The 20651-nt window shown below is 37.6% G+C and overlaps 1 protein-coding gene across 9 annotated transcripts in view; it reads left to right on the forward strand.

The window, feature by feature from the left end:
- The first annotated feature begins 5757 nt into the window (after window positions 1-5757).
- The window catches only part of LOC107847636 (nucleolar complex-associated protein 2), a 36725-nt gene continuing 21831 nt past the window's right edge, over window positions 5758-20651 (forward strand). The window contains exons 1-6 of one of the 9 annotated variants that reach the window (XM_047398935.1): window positions 5758-5982; window positions 8145-8176; window positions 11667-11788; window positions 18294-18351; window positions 20157-20268; window positions 20350-20401. In XM_047398935.1, the coding sequence (XP_047254891.1) occupies window positions 11680-11788; window positions 18294-18351; window positions 20157-20268; window positions 20350-20401 (331 nt within the window). In that variant the 5' untranslated portion in view covers window positions 5758-5982; window positions 8145-8176; window positions 11667-11679. Of the gene's footprint in view, window positions 5983-8144; window positions 8177-11666; window positions 11789-18293; window positions 18352-20156; window positions 20269-20349; window positions 20441-20651 lie in introns of all 9 variants that reach the window. The other 8 variants (XM_016692015.2, XM_047398932.1, XM_047398933.1 and 5 more) reach the window with 8 other exon arrangements.

Below are 20651 nucleotides of genomic sequence, written 5' to 3' on the forward strand. Positions count from 1 at the left end.
GTAATATGAACTGTATATTTATAACAAGTTTTTAAAAAATCACCACAATGTTGGTTAAAAGCTAATGTAATATGAACTCTATATTTATAACAAGTTTTTAAAAAATCATACGTAGAATTCCATCTAATATCAATTTCCTCAGGTATCAATATCGGTGCAAGTCTATTTTCTTGACATTTAACTTTAAATTCTTTAATTCTCGATCTACGATTATTTCCTTGTATAAAACCAACAGCAAGATAGATTTTTTCAATATAAATCTCAAAAAACTCAAGACCATCTTTTATAATTAAATTATATATATGACATGCACACTTAATATGAAAAATTTCAGGTAACGGCGGTGATAACTTAGATTTCAACTTTGTTATAGCAGTCTTGTTGTTAGAAGTATTGTCAAAAGCAATACATAAGATTTTATTTTTGATACCATAAAATGCTGCAACTTTATGTATCGAGTCAGCAATAAATTGTCCAGTATGTTTACGATCTTCATCATATAAAAAATAAGAATACGTTTTTGCATCACAAAATTACTATCCATCCAGTGACAAGTAACGGTTAAATAATCATTTTTATTTACAGCACGACCAAGATCAGAAGTTAGGGATATTGTACATTGAATATTTTTTAATAATGTAGATAAATAAAAGCAATATTGTGAATGAAGTCTAAAAATATCAGACCGACAAGTACTTCTAGGAATACTATTAAACATAGGATTATAAATTGCTTGAATATAATGAATAAAAGCATCAGAAGAAGGAAAACTAAAAGGAAAACAACCTACAACTATCATTTTTGCTATTTCTTCTCGGTCCCTCAATTTATTATACTTCTTCATTACGTGACCGGTTGTTGGGTCCATTCTAGTTTGTGTGGGCCCACCAACAGCCTCACCACCTTGTGAAATTTTTAACTTTCTTTGGTGTTCTTCAGCTAAATGTCTCATTAACATACCCGTACCCCCTTGCTTGCCTCCTCTTTTATGCTATATTTTTTGACAAATATTGCATTGCACCTCAGTATCTGATATACGTTCAAAAAATTGCCATGCAACACTAGTTTGTTTACGAGCTCTTGGAGCACGGGGAGGACGGGGAGGGAGATTAACCAATTCGGATGTAACGCTAGCATTTCCTACTTTGGGTGTCTCACCAATATTTTCATCATCTTCATCTAAATCAACCCCATCTACTTCATTTTCTTCTTCTATACCGTAATTTTTCTGAACTTCTAAATAATCCATATCGTGAGCACCTACACCTATTTCTTCCTCAAAAGGTTGACTAAGTGGTACCAGAGGCGAAGGCACACAGGTATATCTAATACTTGAAGTACCTCTACTGATAGTAATTCGCTTTTTGCTACCACTACCACTTTCGGGACAAAAAAATTTAACATTTTTACCGAGGTTTCTTAATTTATCCATTGTATAAATCAAACTAAAAAATATTCAAAATACACAAAAAGTAATAAAAATAAATATTCAACAATTAATACAATAATTAAAAATTAAAAGTAAGAGATGGAACGACAATATCAAATTTTGAAAGTATCCGAAGGTTGCGACTTTAGAAACTTCCACTCGCACTTAGTAATCGCAAAATTAAAAAAATTAAAGTGAGCACTTTAGAAATGAAATATATAGAATATTTGAGAATTGAGAATTGAGAAATGAGATTTGAGAGAATGAAAATTGTGTGAAAAATGATTTGAAAGTGTAGGGTATTTATAAAAAAAAATTTGGGTTAAAAAAAACCTTTTTTTAAATATTTGGGCCCAAACTAGCCGTTATAGCCATTGGGCCAACGGCTAGTTTGGCCCAATTTTCCAAAATCTTTTTTAAAAAAAATAAAAAAATAAACCGGGCTTATCTGGGCCGGTTAACCGACGGGATCTAACCGGGTTGGGTTCGGTCCGGGTTAACCGGGACCAAATCTAAAACCCAATCAGACCGGAACCCAGGCCCTTGGGCTTATCGGGCTGGGTCAAACCGGTCCGATTTCCTTTAGTGGGCCGGTTCGGGCTGGTTAAAACCGGCCCGTTTGACACCTTTAGTTGGACCAACTAATGTTGAGATTTGATCCCTTAAAATTTGAAAAGTATAAAGGGTGGAAATGGGCCCGTTCACCTATCATGTGATATGTTGAAAAAATGCATGAATAAGATGATCATATGTACATTCATTGTCAACCTACGTTTGTCATTCATAAAGTTACTTGCTCAATATAAATTAAGCATAATTTCCAAATTGTGTAATCAAGATAATTCATCTTGATGATGATGGTTTGACATTGAATGCCTTCGATAAATAGCTAAACCATTACTAATGAGAATAAAGCTTCATGTATTGGTCTGAAATATGATATATTCCATACAATAACACTTGTATGCATTAGACCAATATATTATGATTATTTCTTCCCTCTCAATTGGTTCAAGGTCAGGAACTAACTCTTCCATCTAATAGTTTTGATGTTCAGTATAAGATCAATGAATATACCATAACGTACAAAGATGGATTCCTCAAAAAAGATGGAGAATATATGCTAGTTTTCCTAACATAAGGGGGAGATTATAAGCAACTATGATGTATGTTAGGAATTATCATTAGATTCTCATTAAAAGAATCATTCAAGTCATATGCCGGAAATATTTACTGACTCAAATTTAATCTCATATCTAAGCTGCAAGTGCTCTTATTTTTTTGGCCATAAAGGACAAAATCTACACATGCGTGAAGCATGGTAGACCAATCGGTTCCAAATGAAATAGTCTTTGTAAAGAATAATGAGCAAATAATCATAATAAGAAGGAATTGTGTTCTTGAAGAGCCTACGACGTAACACTTCATGAAACCTTATGAAAGGTTCAGTTACCTGAAAATAATGAAGTGATGGGATATTTAAATGTCATGTCACATTATGAATCGATACAAAACGATATATCATTGATGATATCTTTGATACAATATTGACGCAATATTGTTAAAGATTATGAGGATTCGAATTATACGTTTATTTAAGCATGCTGACGTAGTAATATTTATCAAGTGACATAAAAGAATGCATTTTGGTGAACGTAAAACTTATTTGATTTGCAGTCCAGACACTTAAAGATGACACAAATGAAATACTGATTATTGTCACTTGACAAAAATCTATATGAAAAATCATAAATGATTCAAAATGCTTGAAGCATACAAAGTTTTTGAAAAACTTGTTTATTATCCTTATAAGGGATAAATTGATGGTTTAAAAATCATTGAAACTTTTGGAGAGTTTTCAAAAGCAATAAGATTATTTGCTGAAATGATAAACATACCGAATTGGATTAGTCCTGAAGTATCATATCTTAGTCCAATTGGTGTACTAATGTATCCTGCAAATACTACAAGGCCTGATATAGCCTTTTCAGTCAATTTATTAGCAAGGTATATTTCTACTCCTACTAGGAGACATCGAAATGAGATAAAAGACATGAGCTTATTTTATTCTAAAGATTGCAGTCCCGATCTTATTGGTCATTGTGATGTTGGTATCTGACCCGTATAAAGCTCAGTCTCAAAGAGGCTATGTGTTCATATGTGGTGGTACTGCCATAGCTTGGAGATATACAAAGTAGTTTATCGTAGCCACTTCATCAAATCATGCTGAGATAATAGCTATTCATGAAGCAAGCCGAGAATATGTATGGTTGAGGTTCATGATACATTTCATTCGAGAAAAATATGGTGTGAAATATGACAATCTACCCATAATTTTATATAGAGATAATGCAACATGCATAACACATCTTAGGGGAGGATTCATAAAAAGAGATAGAACGAAGCACAGTTCATCAAAGATTTTTCTACATACACGAGCTACAAAGGAATGGTGATATTAATGTGCAACAGATTCGTTCAAGTGATAATGTGATTGATTTATTCACCAAGTCTCCTCCAATTGCAACTTTCAAGAAGATGGTGCACAAGATTGAAATGCAAAGGCTCAAGAATGTTATCATTAGGGGAGTTAATACGCGCTGTACTTTCTTTTTTCTTATGAGGTTTTGTCCCACTGGTTTTTTCTTGTAAGGTTTTTAACGAGGCAACCGATATATCTATTGCTAGAGATGTGTACTCTTTTTCTTCACTAGATTTTTTTCATTGGATTTTTTTAGTAAAGGTTTTAACGAGACACATTATCCATCAATTAGACATTCAAGGGGGAGTGTTATAAATATATTACCATATATAGTGAATGCCTATCAAGATCTAGTTGATATCTATCAGAATTTGAAGTATCTGTCTTTTAGTCTGAAAGTAGGAGTATTTTTTCCTATAAATATAGGGGTTTTATTCATTATATTCTTAATCTTACGGTCTCTCATCCCTTAAGAGAAATAAAGAAGTCTCTCCTCTTCTCTCTTTATTTATTCTCTCTTTATTTATTCTTGTTCTTGTTTTATATTTCATAACAAATTATGCTTTATTTTGAAATTTTAAAGATCATAAAGATATTCTTTAGATTTGAGTTTGATTTGAAAAAGAAATCTACTCATCTAAATAAGAGTAATTTATGAAAAAAGAATCTAATCCTTTAAATAAGAGTAATTTATGAAAAAAGAATTTAATGTTTTAAATACATGAGATAATTATTCATTATCTAACTCAACTGATTTGAGTAAAAAAAGGGTAGTAAATCTGATTGACTCAGGGATGACTCAAGGGTGAGGCTAATAAAGCGTTCGTTTGAGGCCTCCAAAATTTTGAGGCCCCAAAAAACTTAATATGAATTTTATGATTTTAGTTTCACTTAAAATAATATTAAAGATTGTAAAAAATAAAAGGTACAAAATTGAAATAAAAAGGAAAGAAATCTACGTTTTGCAAAAATATTTTAGATCTTTGATTTAAACAACTCAAAATCTCCGAATTAATATTCAACGGAATCGTTGCAAACAAATGGCTAACATCTTATTAATTAAAATTAGTCCTTCTTTTATAAACAATAATACTATTATGCGAAAGTAATTACTTAATATCTTCCAAGAATACTACCCTTAAAAAAAGTAGTACGTAAGAACCAAAAAATAATTTTAAATTATTAATAATATTTTTGTTATGTGCATATATTTAAGGTCACATATTAAAATTTGGCTTTAGACCACTAATTTTATTGAGACGACCTTACTCATTTTATATGTATTTTAGTAGCAACACTTTCATAAAATACAAAATACAAGTTGTTATTTCAGGTAATTATGAAATAGTTTCTATGAAATTTCTAATTATGAGCTTAAGTTTGTTATTTATGAAATTTCCTCTTAAGAAAACCCTAATATTAAATGGGCCACAAAAATTGAAGGTCAAAATCCCACTCCTCCCTCTTAACGATCAAATTACAGGGTCGAGTCTATCTTTAAGTGATTCTTTGTTGAATGAACTTTTCATGTCTTTTCCTTTTTTAATTAAATAGACTATACTTTTTTTGTTTTAGGAATGATCCATTTTTGAGACAGATCTATTATCTATCCGATGATAGGTTGATTATCGATCCGACAAATCCATTGTCCATTCGATAAATTGATTATCAATTTAATTTATATATGGATAGATTATTATCAATTTGATAGATGAGAAAATAGAAATAAATCATTTTAGTAATTCAAAGCTTGAAGTGGTTTAATAACTAATTTTTTTTTTCAGTATATATTTTGGTAATTGAGAAGTTGAAAAAACTTTAATAGCGAAATTTTCTCCACTTCAACGAGAAACAAATGACACATCTGCAGTCCAAAACAAGCCGAAACAAATGACACATCTGCAGCCCAAAACAAGCCGGTTAGACCTCATTTAGATTCAGGGTTCAAATTGAATTAACCTATTGCTCAGATTTAGGGTTCGAACTTAAGTCCCATGCACTGAAACTCGGAGGTCTCTGTCCTCGCTGCCTCCGCTTGCCACTGCTCGTACGTCTCCGCTTGCCACTGCTCGTACGTCTTTCTCGTCGTCTGCTTAGTTCCATCATTGTATTTTTTTTTGTAAGAAACAATTGAATTAAAGAAAAATCTGGTGAACTTTTTTTGTTGAAAAGAACGCAGCTATACACACCACACCATAATTGTATTGAGGCTTGTTCAAAGTGTGATTTGTTGTTGTTGAAGTCGCGATTTCGATTATTATTCCTTGTTCTTAGGTTAAATAAATATTTCTCAATCACTATTGTTTCACTTTCTGCTTGTCGAAATTGTGAGTTCTAAAAATGGGCAGCCTAGTGTACTAAAGCTCCCACTATGCACGGGTCTGGAGAAGGGCCGGGTCACAATGAACTACTGCATGCGGCTTTGCCGTGTATTCATGCAAGAGGTTGTTTCCATGACTTGAACCCGCGGCCTCCTAGTTACATGACTGCAACTTTACTATGCTTTTTAGAAATCGTGAGTTCTCTGAGTCATAATTTTGTATGTTTGAGTTGATGGAATAGATTATTTGAATCTGACACTCTGTTTGGAGGATTGTTACACATTGTTTCCTGATGTTTTGCATCATATTATATTGTTGTAATGAATACAATATTTGATTGATTGTATCATTTTCCATCATTACATAATGTTACACATCAACACTTTGAAAGATAAATCTACTAGAAAAGTAGGGTACAAGGTAGAGCTACTATAAAAAGGATACTTTGAAGGATAAACCTACCAGAAAAGTAGGGTACAAAGTAGAGCTACTATAAAAAGGTATTGTAAGTATAAAATAGGATTATTAAATAAGGATAAAAAGAGTCAAAATGCGATCACACCAAAACTTTTTATAGTTACCTAACGACGGATTTAACAATCCGATACAGTAAAATTAAAGTAACAATCAAAACAAACATTGTATTTAAACTAACAACAACACAACACAATAGGTAACAACCATCTAAACAAGCTGTAAATGTATTTGAGTTGAAATTTTGTTCAGTTATAGACTTTGATTCTCCCTTCTTTCATGCTTGTTTCTGCCTTCTTTCCTCAAGAACCTTGTTTCTGGCTTTGATCATGACTTCTTTCCTATAGAACTATGTTTGATTCCACCTTCTTTCTTGCTAAGTGAGTATGCCTATAGGAATTTTTATTGATTATATTAATCAAATGAATGAACAGTTGAACTTTGAACATTTTGATTCTTCTTTCTTTTAGTTTTCTCCCTGTATATTGTTGTGCATTTTTTAATTCTCTTTTCATTCGATGTTTCATATATGGATGAACTTGAATGTAGAGTCTGAGGTGGATTCCACAAAAGCCGATCTATTTCTTCACCTACAAATTCTACAAATTCTATTAAACCTGATACTAGTTAAGGTACAAAGAAAAGAGAAGTCTTCCAATGTACTTTGGGAACATTTTGAAAAGTTTAAAGATGCTATTAGAGATGATATAGTGAAGTGTCATTATGTGATTGTGACTATAAGGATGATACATGGAAGAATGTGAAAGTTTGATAATGAAGTAGTTAGGAGAGCTTTAGTTGAGATTATAATCACGGAAATACTACCTTTATCTTTGTAGAAAGGAAGGCTTCAGAAGTTTATGTTTAAAGCCAACCTCTTTTTTGATGTCCTTCCCATATGACCATAACAAGGGATTTTGATAAGTTTGCAATGAAGAGAGACAAAAACCAAATAAATGTTTCAGTGTAGTACAACAACAAATTTTCCATTCCAAAGACAAATGGACTTTGCTGCAATGGATTAATTTTGTGTTTGGTCGCTCATTTTATTGATAGAATTTGGGTGTTGCATTAATTAATATTAAAATTTTTGGTTATCAAAATAAATTAGGATAGAGGGCTAAGGTGTGTGGTTGAGTCGTAGGCAGTAGGTAGGAGGGCTTTGGTGTCCTTGTTTGGTAGTGTTCAATATTTTTGGTGGATGTCGTACCTATGTTATTTTATGTTCCATGCATTTTTTTATATATATATATATACTGTCCTTTGTCTTGAGCCGGGGGTCTATCGGAAACAACCTCTCTACTTCTTTAGAGGTAGTGGTATGGATTGCGTACGCTCTACCCTCCCCAGACCCCACGATGTGGGAATACTGGGTTTGTTGTTGTTGTTGTTGGTTATCAAAAAAAAAATAATATTATTTTTTTTGTCTTTTCTCTAGTCATAAGGGTAAGAAGATGTCGAATGCTATTGGTAAGTCTTTAATTGAATTAAATTTGGACAACGTGTTCACTCTTACTACATATATATCATGCTTTTTTAAATGATGTCAACAACAACAACAACAACAAACCCAGTGTATTCCCACTTGGTGGGGTCTGGGGGGGTAAGATGTACGCAGTCCATACCTCTACCTTTGATGCAGTAGAAAGGCTGTTTCCGAAAGACCCCCGGCTCAAGTCACGAGATATCACACAAACACATAGTACAGCACAGAAGCAGATGACATAACATAGATACGGCACCCATAAGGAATATAAAATAGAGTAAAGCAGGAATGCAGGAATATAAAGCAGAGGAAAGCACACAGATTCGTAATAAACATGAAACACGGAACACGAAACACTGAATACGGAATCATAACCGGAATACACCCCCACCAATTAATTCCCTACACTAGCGACCCGAACTGGCCCTAATCCTCTGCCGTAATTCGCATCTTCCAGACCTTCCTATCTAGGGTCATGTCCTCGGTGAGCTGTAACTGTTCCATGTCCCGTCTAATCACCTCACCCCAGTACTTCTTCGGTCTACCCCTTCCCCGTCTAAAACCATCCAACGCTAGCCTCTCACACCTACGGACCGGGGCATCCATGCCCCTCCTCTTCACGTGTCCGAACCATCTCAATCGTGCTTCCCGCATCTTACACTCCACTGAAGTCACACCAACCTTTTCCCGGATAGTCTCATTCCGAACTCTATCCCCTCGGGTCAGTCCACACATCCAGCGCAACATCCGCATTTCTGCCACCTTCATTTTTTGGATGTGGGAGTTCTTAACTGGCCAACACTCCGCTCCATACAGCAAGGCCGGACGGACTACCACCCTATAGAATTTGCCTTTAAGCTTGGGCGGCACCTTCTTATCACACAGCACCCCCGATGCGAGTTTCCACTTCATCCATCCCGCCCCAATACGATGCGAGACATCCTCGTCAATCTCACCGTTACTCTGGATCATGGACCCGAGATACTTGAACTTATCCCTCTTCCCTACCTCCTGTGCTTCTAGCGTCACTCCTACCTCATTCTCCCGCCTCACGTCATTAAACTTACATTCCACATACTCTGTCTTGGTTCTGCTCACCCTGAACCCTTTAGACTCCAGAGTTTGCCTCCACAACTCTAATTTGTCATTCACACCCCCTCGAGTCTCATCTATCAGGACTACATCGTCTGCAAAAAGCATACACCACGGCACCTCCCCTTGGATACGCCGCGTCAACACATCCATTACTAACGCAAACAAAAAGGGACTAAGAGTAGATCCCTGATGCAATCCTGCCAGGACAGTGAAATGAGTCTCCTCCCGCCGTCCTCACCTGGGTTTTCGCTCCCTCATACATATCCTTAATTACTCTGATATATGCCTGCGGTACTCCACTCACCTCCAAGCATCTCCAAAGCACTTCCCTGGGGACTTTGTCGTACGCCTTTTCCAGGTCGATGAACACCATGTGCAGATCCTTCTTCCTCTCCCTATACTGCTCCACCAACCTCCGTACCAGGTGGATTGCCTCCGTCGTCGAGCGGCCGGGCATAAATCCGAACTGGTTTTCCGAAATAGACACTATCCGTCTCAGCCTCACCTCGACCACTCTCTCCCATATCTTCATAGAGTGACTCAGTAACTTAATCCCCCTATAGTTATTGCAACACTGAATGTCCCCCTTATTCTTATAGAGGGGGATCATGGTACTCCACCTCCACGCCTCGGGCATCTTTGCCGTCCTGAAAATTTCATTGAACAATGCAGTCAACCACCTTACACCAGCCTCTCCAACGAACTTCCAAAACTCCACCGGTATCTCATCCGGCCCCGTCGCCCTACCCCTTCGCATCCTGCGGACTGCCTGTCTAACCTCGTCTACCTTAAAACGTCTACAATAGCTAAAATCCCGACACTCCCCTGAGTGCTCCAGTTCCCCTAACACAATAGCTCTGTCCCCCTCGTCATTCAAGAGCCTATGAAAGTACGACTGCCATCTCTTCTTTATGTGGCCGTCCTCCACCAACACTCTACCGTCCTCCCCCTTAATGCACCGCACCTGATCGAGGTCACGACCCTTCCTCTCCCTAGCCTTAGCGAGTCGGAACAACTTTTTCTCCCCTCCTTTCCCCTGTAACCCTGCATACAAGCTCTCAAAAGCGGCCGTCTTAGCTGCCGTGACCGCTGACTTCGCCTCCTTCCTCGCTAGCTTGTACTCTTTCCTGTTTACCCGCTTCTCTTCTTCGTCCTTGCTTTCCACCAACTTAGCATACGCCTCTTTCTTGGTCACCACTTTCTTCCCCACCTCTTCATTCCACCACCAATCCCCCCGATGATGTCCGGCCCGGCCCCTAGAAACACCCAACACCTCCCTTGCATTCTCCCTGATGCACGTTGCCGCCCTGTCCCACATATTATCCACGTCCCCCCTACACTCCCACACCCCCATTCCCGCCAACCTCTCCCCTATCTCCCACGCATTCACTGGCGTCAAGCCGCCCCACTTAATTCTCAGTCTACACTCCTTACTCCTCCTCCTTCTTTTTTAAATGATGTCATGGTTAAAAAATTAGAGATGCATGAAACTAATATGATGGGTGGTATTCATCTTCATTTGAGATGTATGGCTCACATACTTGATCTTATAGTCCAAGAAGGTTTGAAAGAAATTGGTCCTTTTGTCAAACATGTTAGGCAATAGGTCTGGCATGATACATCATATCCTACATGGACTAGAAAATTTTAGGATTGTTGTGGACACCAAAAGATAGAATGTGATAAATCATCATTTTGGATGTTCTACTAGGTGGAATTCCACCTACTTAATGTTGGATACAACATAATACATTGAGAAGACCTTTGATAGTTTTGATCTTCTTGATACTGGATTTGCTGTTCACTCATATTGTAAAGAATCAAATGTGATGATTGGCTGAATGTGAGGTGGGATTCACCTAGTAGGAACACCAAAAAGTGCAAATGAAAAAAAAGGACAAACTTATTAGTCACCTAACTCGGGAAGTTATTGCCCTTAAACCCTTCAAACTCCTCTCATTTGTACTACAAAACAAAAACGCTAGTGGCACCCAAGGGTGTAGTCCAATTGTCGATGACGTAGGTTGAGAACCATGAAGTCTCAGGTTCAATTTCCAACAGAGACAAAACACTAATGATTTCTTTCCATTTATTCTAGCCATGGTGAACGGTAGACAGAGTTATCTAACACTTGTTACTGAAGGAGGTGACATGTATTGCGTGTTATTAGTCGAAGTGCGAGCTGGCCAGAACACATGGTTATAAACAAAAAAATTAGTGGAAAGAGGCAACAAGCTGGACAACAACGCGACCAGTACTTTATTGAATTCTTAACTGCATATTAAGGCTGTCTCTATGTCTTGTATGTTTGTTAGTGTGGTGTGAACTATTATGCCGTTCATTCAAATGCTTTTGTTAATTCTTGTTTCTGTTTATTAGAGGATTAATTAGGATGGGAAAGCTAGGGAAGAACGCGAGGAAGTTTGCCAAGAAGAATCTTCCGTCAGTGCTTCGAGATCGCCGGAAGAAGAAAGCTTTATTCAAAAAGAGATATTCATCCAGTAAATCTCTCTCTGTGTCTCTTCTTGAATGACTTATTCATTAATTTATCCTAGTTTTTATTGCTGTATTTTATTATAATTAAACGTTTTTATTTTGAAAGAAACATCTTAAGACTAAAATATGTGTAAGCCCTTTGGTTAGTGGTTACTCGAGTATAATTGTGCTGCTAGTGGATGTTGTGGAGGAAGTGAGTGCCTATCCTAATCAGATGTAGAAACTAGAACTAGTGCTTCAATCAAGACAATCTAGTGTAATCGAATATAAGTTATTACTTTTCTATTTAAGGCCGAAGTTGTTAGATGATACGAGTTTTTGGAAGATGTTTAAACATCGTCAAAATGCTTTAAGTATTTCGTTAGGACAAATAAGTTGCAATATATTTTGATTGCAATTTCCATGGAATATTTTTTTTTTGATAATCAATTTACTTGGAATAATTTAGAGCTTGTTTTGACTCTACAATTTTGAGAGCCTTTGCTTGTTTTCTTTTTCTAATTCTTGATTAAGAATGAGTTTCAGTTGGACAAAACCAAGGATGGAGGACTAGGCATCATGTCCCCAATTTTGTATTTAAAAAAGATTTCCTTGAATTAAATGAAGTGGCTAAGCTTCTATAATCAACTTATTTTGGAAAGTGCTTTTCAAAAAGTACTTTTGGTATGTAGCAGTTTATGTTTGGCCAATAAATTTTAAAAACATTTTTGAGCAGCAATTAAGTGTTTGATCAAGCTTTCTATAAGTGCTTTTAAGTGTATTTTTCTCAAAATTGCTTTTCCTAAAAGAAGAAAAGTGCTTTTAGAAAAAAAAAATTACTCATTTTGTTGCTTATGAAAAACTGCTTTTTCTATCCCCTAAAAGCACTTCTTTTCTTTCAAAAGATTGGCCAAACACCTCATCTTTTAAAAATAAGCATTTTTGAAAAAAAAAGCAGCTTGGCCAAACATGCTATTACTCTTACATTAATTACCAAGAAATAGTATGCTGCTAGGCCTAAAAAGATGAAGCTGCTGACTTCATCAAGCATTTAAACAGAGTTGTCCCCTCAGAGAATTAATTTGTCCGTAGCAAGGTATTGGAATATACCTATCTTGAATAAAGCAATTCGATATATGACAGCCCTGGGAAGACTCTGAAGGAAGTCATATTTTTTATTTTGTTCTTGAATGTGATTTTTAGATACATTTAGTACAGTGCATGGGTTTATTTGAAGGGATTCTACTGTAAAGTTTGACAACATAAAAGGTGTAAAGCATGAGAAAACCAAAGATGTTGGGAATGAAGTGTTTGATTTTTCCCTAAAGTATGTTGGGGTTAAATAATATTTACAACTATTCCTAAAAAGGAAAGAAAAGTAATCCTTATGTCTAATTACACAATTATTAGGATTTTAAACCTTTCCCATATTTTCCCATATTTATAAGGAACATGCTTTTTTCATATTATTAATTTCTAATTCCTAACACTCCTTTTCTAGTTGGAGTTTACATATTGTATGCTCCTAACATAATATAAATTTACTCAATTCTATAGCCAAAAGTGATTTGTAAGAATATTTGATCACTGATCATTCAAATTGACGGAACCTTTTCAAAGAGCAAGGGAAAGATCGATTTCATCTATTGAGCGCTAGGATGTGAGATGCTGCTGGAGTAGGCAATAAGTCACTAAGGCAGACTTCATGTACCAGGTTGCTTATGCAAGTTGTAGATGAGGATGATTACTGTTGCTTTGCAATTTGGTACCGATGGTAATTCTCATAATCAACTAGGGTGGGCATAAATATACCAAAAACCAAAAAATTGGACTGGACCAAATTAATTCTGTTCTTCGGTTTCTGTTCTATATTTTCTAAAAGTTCGCTGTTCGTTCGGTTCTCGGTTATGCGGTAGCGGTTCATTGGCCACCGAAGAACTGAACTTTTATTACCCAAGCTCTAAAAAAAGAAAAAAATATACTTACACTCTCACATACTCAGGACTTGTGCTGCTGCTGCACATTGATGCTGGCTTCTGCTGCCGGATCGTGATGTTGCTGGCTTTTGCACATTGATGTGTATGGCTGCATTGCTTGCTGAATTGTGATGTTGGAATCCTTCTCAAAAGTTCAAGAAGAGTTTATTTTGGAAGACAAAATTTAGAGCCCTGAAACTTAAATAAGCCCATTTTGAATTAAAAAAACATAAATGGGCTATTTTTAATTTTAAAAAGTAGTTCATTTTACAATCAGAAAAATGGCCTTTAATTGGGCCAACACTAGAAAATCGAACTAGGAAAACTGAACTGAACTAATTCGGTTTAGTATCCGGTACACAATTCCGAATAACCAGACACCGATAAATCAAACTGAAGTTTGCAAAAACTAAACTGAATAATCGTACATCCACCCCTAACTCCAAAAAGGCAATACTATGAGGATTTTATGTCCTCTCATTTGGGGAAGGTAGGATTCGAACTTCATCGGTCTGAACCACAATTTTTTGTGGGAATAAGGAGAAACTTTTTTTGCTTTTTTATGGGAATAAGAAGAAACTTTTTTTTTTGCTTTTTTTTATGGGATTAAAAAATGAAAAAGGAAAGATTTGGCAAACTTCTCTTCCTAGCTTCTCCCTCTAATTAAATCCTCTGAAAAAGCAAAAATGAAAACGGAGAAATCATTGGAGTTTTAGTTACCAGTACTCAAAATAAAAAGAGAAATCATTTGCGTGAATGCCGTGACTGATTTACATCCCAGCTAACAAACACCCACATAGAGACTACCTTAATATACCATTGAAAATTCAGAGAAGTATTGGTCCTGTTGCTGTTCAGTTTATCGCCTCTCTCCGCTTGCCTTTTTTTTCCGGTATAGATGGGGGAGGAGTTTGAAGGGTTCAAGGGCAAGAAAGAAGAGTGTTTATTAGAATTTGGAGCATTTGCACGACTTTGAACCTTTACGAACTTCACACGTCAGGCGACTGATAAGTATTTTTTGGGAATTTATCAGAAAAGAAAAAACCTATTAGTTAACCTTGGGTAGTTCGAAATGGTTCAGGTTATGCAAAGGCTCTGAATTTTGATAAACCCTTTTCTCTCTTGCCCTTAAACTCCTCCCATTTATGCTAAACAATGTATGGAAAGAGGCAACATACTGAATGGCAACATGACCAGTAATTCTTCAAATTTTCAACGATACATTAAGGTCGTCTCTATGTGCGTTTGATAACTGGGTGCGAACAATTATGGCGTTCATTCAAATGCTTTATGAATTTTCATTTTTGTTTTTCTGAGGATTAATTAGATGGGGAAACTAAGGAAGAAAACGAGGAAGTTTACCTAGAGGAATATTCAGTCGTGCTGGAAGAAGAAAGCTTTACTCAAAAAGAGATTCTTCTAGTAAATTTCTGTCTTCTGGAAAGACTTATTCATTAATTTATCTTTAGTTTCTATTGCTGGATTTGAAAGAAATGTTACAGGGAGAAAATATGTGTAAGCCATTTGTTTTATAGGCTTTCATTGGGCACACTTCAAATGGTATATATTTATATCACAACTTTTGTATTTATATGAGAATAATTGGGAAATAGGGGAGAGGTTGACGCCAGTGAATGCGTGGGAGATAGGGGAGAGGTTGGCGGGAATGGGGGTGTGGGAGTGTAGGGGGGACGTGGATAATATGTGGGACAGGGCGGCAGCGTGCATCAGGGAAAATGCAAGGGAGGTGTTGGGTGTTTCTAGGGGCCGGGCCGGACATCATCGGGGGGATTGGTGGTGGAATGTAGAGGTGGGGAAGAAAGTGGAGACCAAGAAAGAGTCGTATGCTAAGTTGGTGGAAAGTAAGGACGAAGAGGAGAAGCGGGTAAACAGGAAAGAGTACAAGCTAGCAAGGAAGGAGGCGAAGTCAGCGGTCACGGCAGCTAAGACGGCTGCTTTTGAGAGCTTGTATGCAGGGTTACAGGGGAAAGGAGGGGAGAAAAAGTTGTTCCGACTCGCTAAGGCTAGGGAGAGGAAGGGTCGTGACCTCGATCAGGTGAGGTGCATTAAGGGGGAGGATAGTAGAGTGTTGGTGGAGGACGGTCACATAAAGAAGAGATGGCAGTCGTACTTTCATAGGCTCTTGAATGACGAGGGGGACAGAGCTATTGTGTTAGGGGAACTGGAGCACTCAGGGGAGTGTCGGGATTTTAGCTATTGTAGACGTTTTAAGGTAGACGAGGTTAGACAGGCAGTCCGCAGGATGCGAAGGGGTAGGGCGACGGGGCCGGATGAGATACCGGTGGAGTTTTGGAAGTTCGTTGGAGAGGCTGGTGTAAGGTGGTTGACTGCATTGTTCAATGAAATTTTCAGGACAGCAAAGATGCCCGAGGCGTGGAGGTGGAGTACCATGATCCCCCTCTATAAGAATAAGGGGGACATTCAGTGTTGCAATAACTATAGGGGGATTAAGTTACTGAGTCACTCTATGAAGATCTGGGAGAGAGTGGTCGAGGTGAGGCTGAGACGGATAGTGTCTATCTCGGAAAATCAGTTCGGATTTATGCCCGGCCGCTCGACGACGGAGGCAATTCACCTGGTACGGCGGTTGGTGGAGCAATATAGGGAAAGGAAGAAGGATTTGCACATGGTGTTCATCGACCTAGAAAAGGCGTACGACAAAGTCCCCAGGGAGGTGCTTTGGAGATGCTTGGAGGTGAGTGGAGTACCGCAGGCATATAGCAGAGTAATTAAGGATATGTATGAGGGAGCGAAAACCCAGGTGAGGACGGCGGGAGGAGACTCAGAGCATTTCACTGTCCTGACAGGATTGCATCAGGGATCTACTCTTAGTCCCTTTTTGTTTGCGCTAGTAATGGATGTGTTAACGCGGCGTATCCAAGGGGAGGTGCCGTGGTGTATGCTTTTTGCAGACGATGTAGTCCTGATAGATGAGACGCGAGGGGGTGTGAACGACAAATTAGAGCTGTGGAGGCAAACTCTGGAGTCTAAAGGGTTCAGGGTGAGCAGAACCAAGACAGAGTATGTGGAATGTAAGTTTAATGACGTAAGGCGAGAGAATGAGGTAGTGGTGAGGCTAGAAGCGCAGGAGGTAAAGAAAAGGGATAAGTTCAAGTACCTCGGGTCCGTGATCCAGAGTAACGGTGAGATTGACGAGGATGTCTCGCACCGTATCGGGGCGGGATGGATGAAGTGGAAACTTGCATCGGGGGTGCTGTGTGATAAGAAGGTGCCGCCCAAGCTTAAAGGTAAATTCTATAGGGTGGTAGTCCGTCCGGCCTTGCTGTATGGAGCGGAGTGTTGGCCAGTTAAGAACTCCCACACCCAAAGAATGAAGGTGGCAGAAATGCGGATGTTGCGCTGGATGTGTGGACTGACCCGAAGGGATAGAGCTCGGAATGAGACTATCCGGGAGAAGGTTGGGGTGACTTCAGTGGAGTGTAAGATGCGGGAAGCACGATTGAGATGGTTCGGACACGTGAAGAGGAGGGGCATGGATGCCCCGGTCCGTAGGTGTGAGAGGCTAGCGTTGGATGGTTTTAGACGGGGTAGGGGTAGACCGAAGAAGTACTGGGGTGAGGTGATTAGGCGGGACATGGAACAGTTACAGCTTACCGAGGACATGACCCTAGATAGGAAGGTCTGGAAGACGCGAATTACGGCAGAGGATTAGGGCCTGTTCGGGTCGCTAATGTAGGGAGGTAATTGGTGGGGGTGTATTCCTGGTATGATTCCGTATTCAATGTTCTGTTCCGTGTTCCGTGTTCTATGTTTGTTACGAATCTGTGTGCTTTCCTCTGCTTTATATTCCTGCATTCCTGCTTTACTCTGTTTTATATTCCTTATGGCTGCAGTATCTATGTTATGTCATCTGCTTCTGTGCTGTACTATGTGTTTGTTTGATATCTCGTAACTTGAGCCGGGGGTCTTTCGGAAACAGCCTTTCTACTTCATCAGAGGTAGAGGTATGGACTGCGTACATCTTACCCCCCCCAGACCCCACAAAGTGGGAATACACTGGGTTTGTTGTTGTTGTTGTTGTTGATGAGAATAATTGGGAAAGAAGAAGTATAGTGATGGGGTTCAGTCTGCTGCGATACAACTTATTTTCCTGGATTGCTCTTGTTTAATTGAAAGAGTTTCTTAAAGAATAAAGCTCTGATCTTCCAAGTAGGATTTTTTCAAGTTCGCACAAGTATACTCCAGAAACTTATATTCCCTTAAACTGAGTAGTGAGTGTAGAGGTGCATCCCAACTTGAAAGCTCTAGTTCTTGTAGGGAGCTCATTGGTGTACGAGAAGTAACAGGAAATATTAGACAAATGTCGAGAGTCACGGTCTGTTTATCATTGGCTACTTATTTGTTTTTTATGTACTTATGTCGAATGTCAAAAGTTTGACCAGATGGATCAAGTTTACTTCTCTGTTTGACTTCCCTGGACATCTTGCCACTATTTTTATTGTGCAAGTACTTCTATTGAGATTGGACATTCATATGAATATCTTTATGACCTTGAGTTCTTTAACTATTGTAGAAAATGTGCAGAGTAATGTTGAAGACCAAGCAGATTTAACACTCCACTCTAATGAAAGGTGAATTTAGTTCATTTTTTAGAGTTGGATATGAGCTGTTTTCTTTTAAGACTGGACATTTTTGTCCTCTTATGCTGTTTCATTTTGTACTTGCGGCTTCATTTACTTTAAAATTGAAAACTGATGCTAACCAGTTACCACTTTTAGATTTGTAGGAAATGTCGGACTTGATTGTCCAATCTAGGTGAAACAGGGAGGGGATTGTTTTCCCTGCAGTGGCATACAGTAAAAGAGCTGAGATGTGAGAAGAATATGAAGTTTTGGGGAAGGTCCTAGGCCACACATAAAGTAGAACTAAATGCTGTAAATCTATAGTTTCAGCTAGATGGGTCACATTGATTATAGAGACTAAAATCTTTCGGTGGTATTAGAATGTCATAAAACTGAAAACTCTTTACAGTGATTTATTTCATTGAACCTCTCTTTGCAATTGCATACCTCATGTTTATATAGACCGATCATTTGTACTAGAAGCTACATAACAAGTCAATCTAGTTAGATATTGACAATTTTCTCAACCTAAAAGATTGTAATTTCTCTTGGACGATGTGTCTAGTCAAAATTACGAATTTTTTGACTATGCTTAGGTTGCCCCATTCTCAGGGTTACTTTACTCAATTCCAACCCCTATCATTTCCTCAATAAGCTAAATGTTTTTTGCAGCATACAGACCATGAAGCCTGAAGCTATGCTCATGTTTCTTTCTGGAAGAACTCTTCATTTTCTCTTCCATTACTTTCCTTATCCGCATTTTGATTCAAATAATGTTCCGGAAATTCTTTGCTATTCGTGCTCTCTGTTTTCTTCCAGTTCCCCTCTCTATAGGAGAAACTATTATCCAAGTTTTGCTAGGGATGTGTTTTGGTAGGTAAAGGAAAAGATGTCGTTTGGGGGAACACACAAGGAATGTTGCATAGATTAAACTGACAATCTGTCATGATATGGAATTGTAAAGACTAAAGGCTAAATTTCTCGGATTGTGTTTCAACTTGTGGCTTTGCGTTTCTTCCTTACTTCAATTTTTCAGCATTGACCCCTCGATATCATCAAAAAAGGTCTGTTCAACCCTGTGTTGTCAAAGAAAAAAGCTTTAAAAGTGCTCGAGGTATATTGGGGCTTTAAGCACAAGCACAGTTGAAGTGTTGGAGTTGGTAAAAGAGCGAACAATTAAGAAAAAGAAATAAAAATATATCTTCGTGCAAGATATAGGTAATAGATTCTTCATAATGTTTCACTAAACAATTAATATATCTCTATGTTGAGGTTATCAGAAAATATATTTCTTTGCCGAGTAAGAGCCTGTTTGGCTTGACTTTTGGATTTGGAATTATAAGCCAAAAGCCATAAGTTAGATTTTAGAAATCCTAACTTATGGCTTTTGACTTATTTTTATCATTTTGGCTAAAACCAAGTGCTTAAAAGCACTTTTTTTTTAATTTACCCAAACCTTAGAAAAGTGCTTAAAAGCTATTTTGGCTTAAAAGCAATTACAACAAGCCAATCCAAATAGGCTCTAGTTTGTTGTTTAGTACTGCTTGATTCAAGATAGAACTCTTGGGTAATGAGGCACACGTCTTAGTGCCTTACCTACATTGAAGCACAACTTGAACTAGGCAAAGCACCTTCCCTGAGCTTTTCTGAGCTTCAGTGCTTAACTGCACTTCAAATGATCATTTGACTACACTTGTTCATCCCTTAATTAAAAAAGGTCTATTCATCCCTTGTGTGCTGAAACTTTTGTTCCTGGTGTTTCTATCTTGTCACGTAAATCTTATTAGGTAATGACTAGTCATAATTTTTCTCAGAAACACTGAAGTTGAAGCTGCTTTTGAAGACTTGCCTCTTGATGCACCATTCATGGAAAATGACTGTGATGCTTTCGCTTATTCTTCAGACAGTGATGGATACCTTTCAGAGGTTTCAATCTTCAATTTAGCAATAATCTCTACTTCAATGTCAACTTTTGCTTTGTCTAAACTTTTTGTGATCATGTTTCAGGATATATGGTTTGAAAATGAAACAGAAAGTGAGCCTGGGAAACTTTTAGAAGGTCCAGACTTACAGCCCGTTTGGATAAGATTAAAATCTGGTCAAATCAGCTTTTAATCTCTTTTTTTAGCTTTTTTAGGTGTTTATTTAAGTTAAAAAGTGCTGAAAAATAGCTAAAAACTGATTAAAAAAGACAAAAAGTGAGAAGCTGGGTACCCCTAGCTTTTTACTTTTTAGATTAAAATTCTTTTAGGTTTGACCAAAATATTTACCTTTTTATTCCTTATATTTTCCTCTAATTCCAACAATAG

The sequence above is a fragment of the Capsicum annuum genome, chromosome 11 (assembly GCF_002878395.1).
Source record: "Capsicum annuum cultivar UCD-10X-F1 chromosome 11, UCD10Xv1.1, whole genome shotgun sequence".
Classification (NCBI taxonomy): Eukaryota; Viridiplantae; Streptophyta; class Magnoliopsida; order Solanales; family Solanaceae; genus Capsicum; species Capsicum annuum.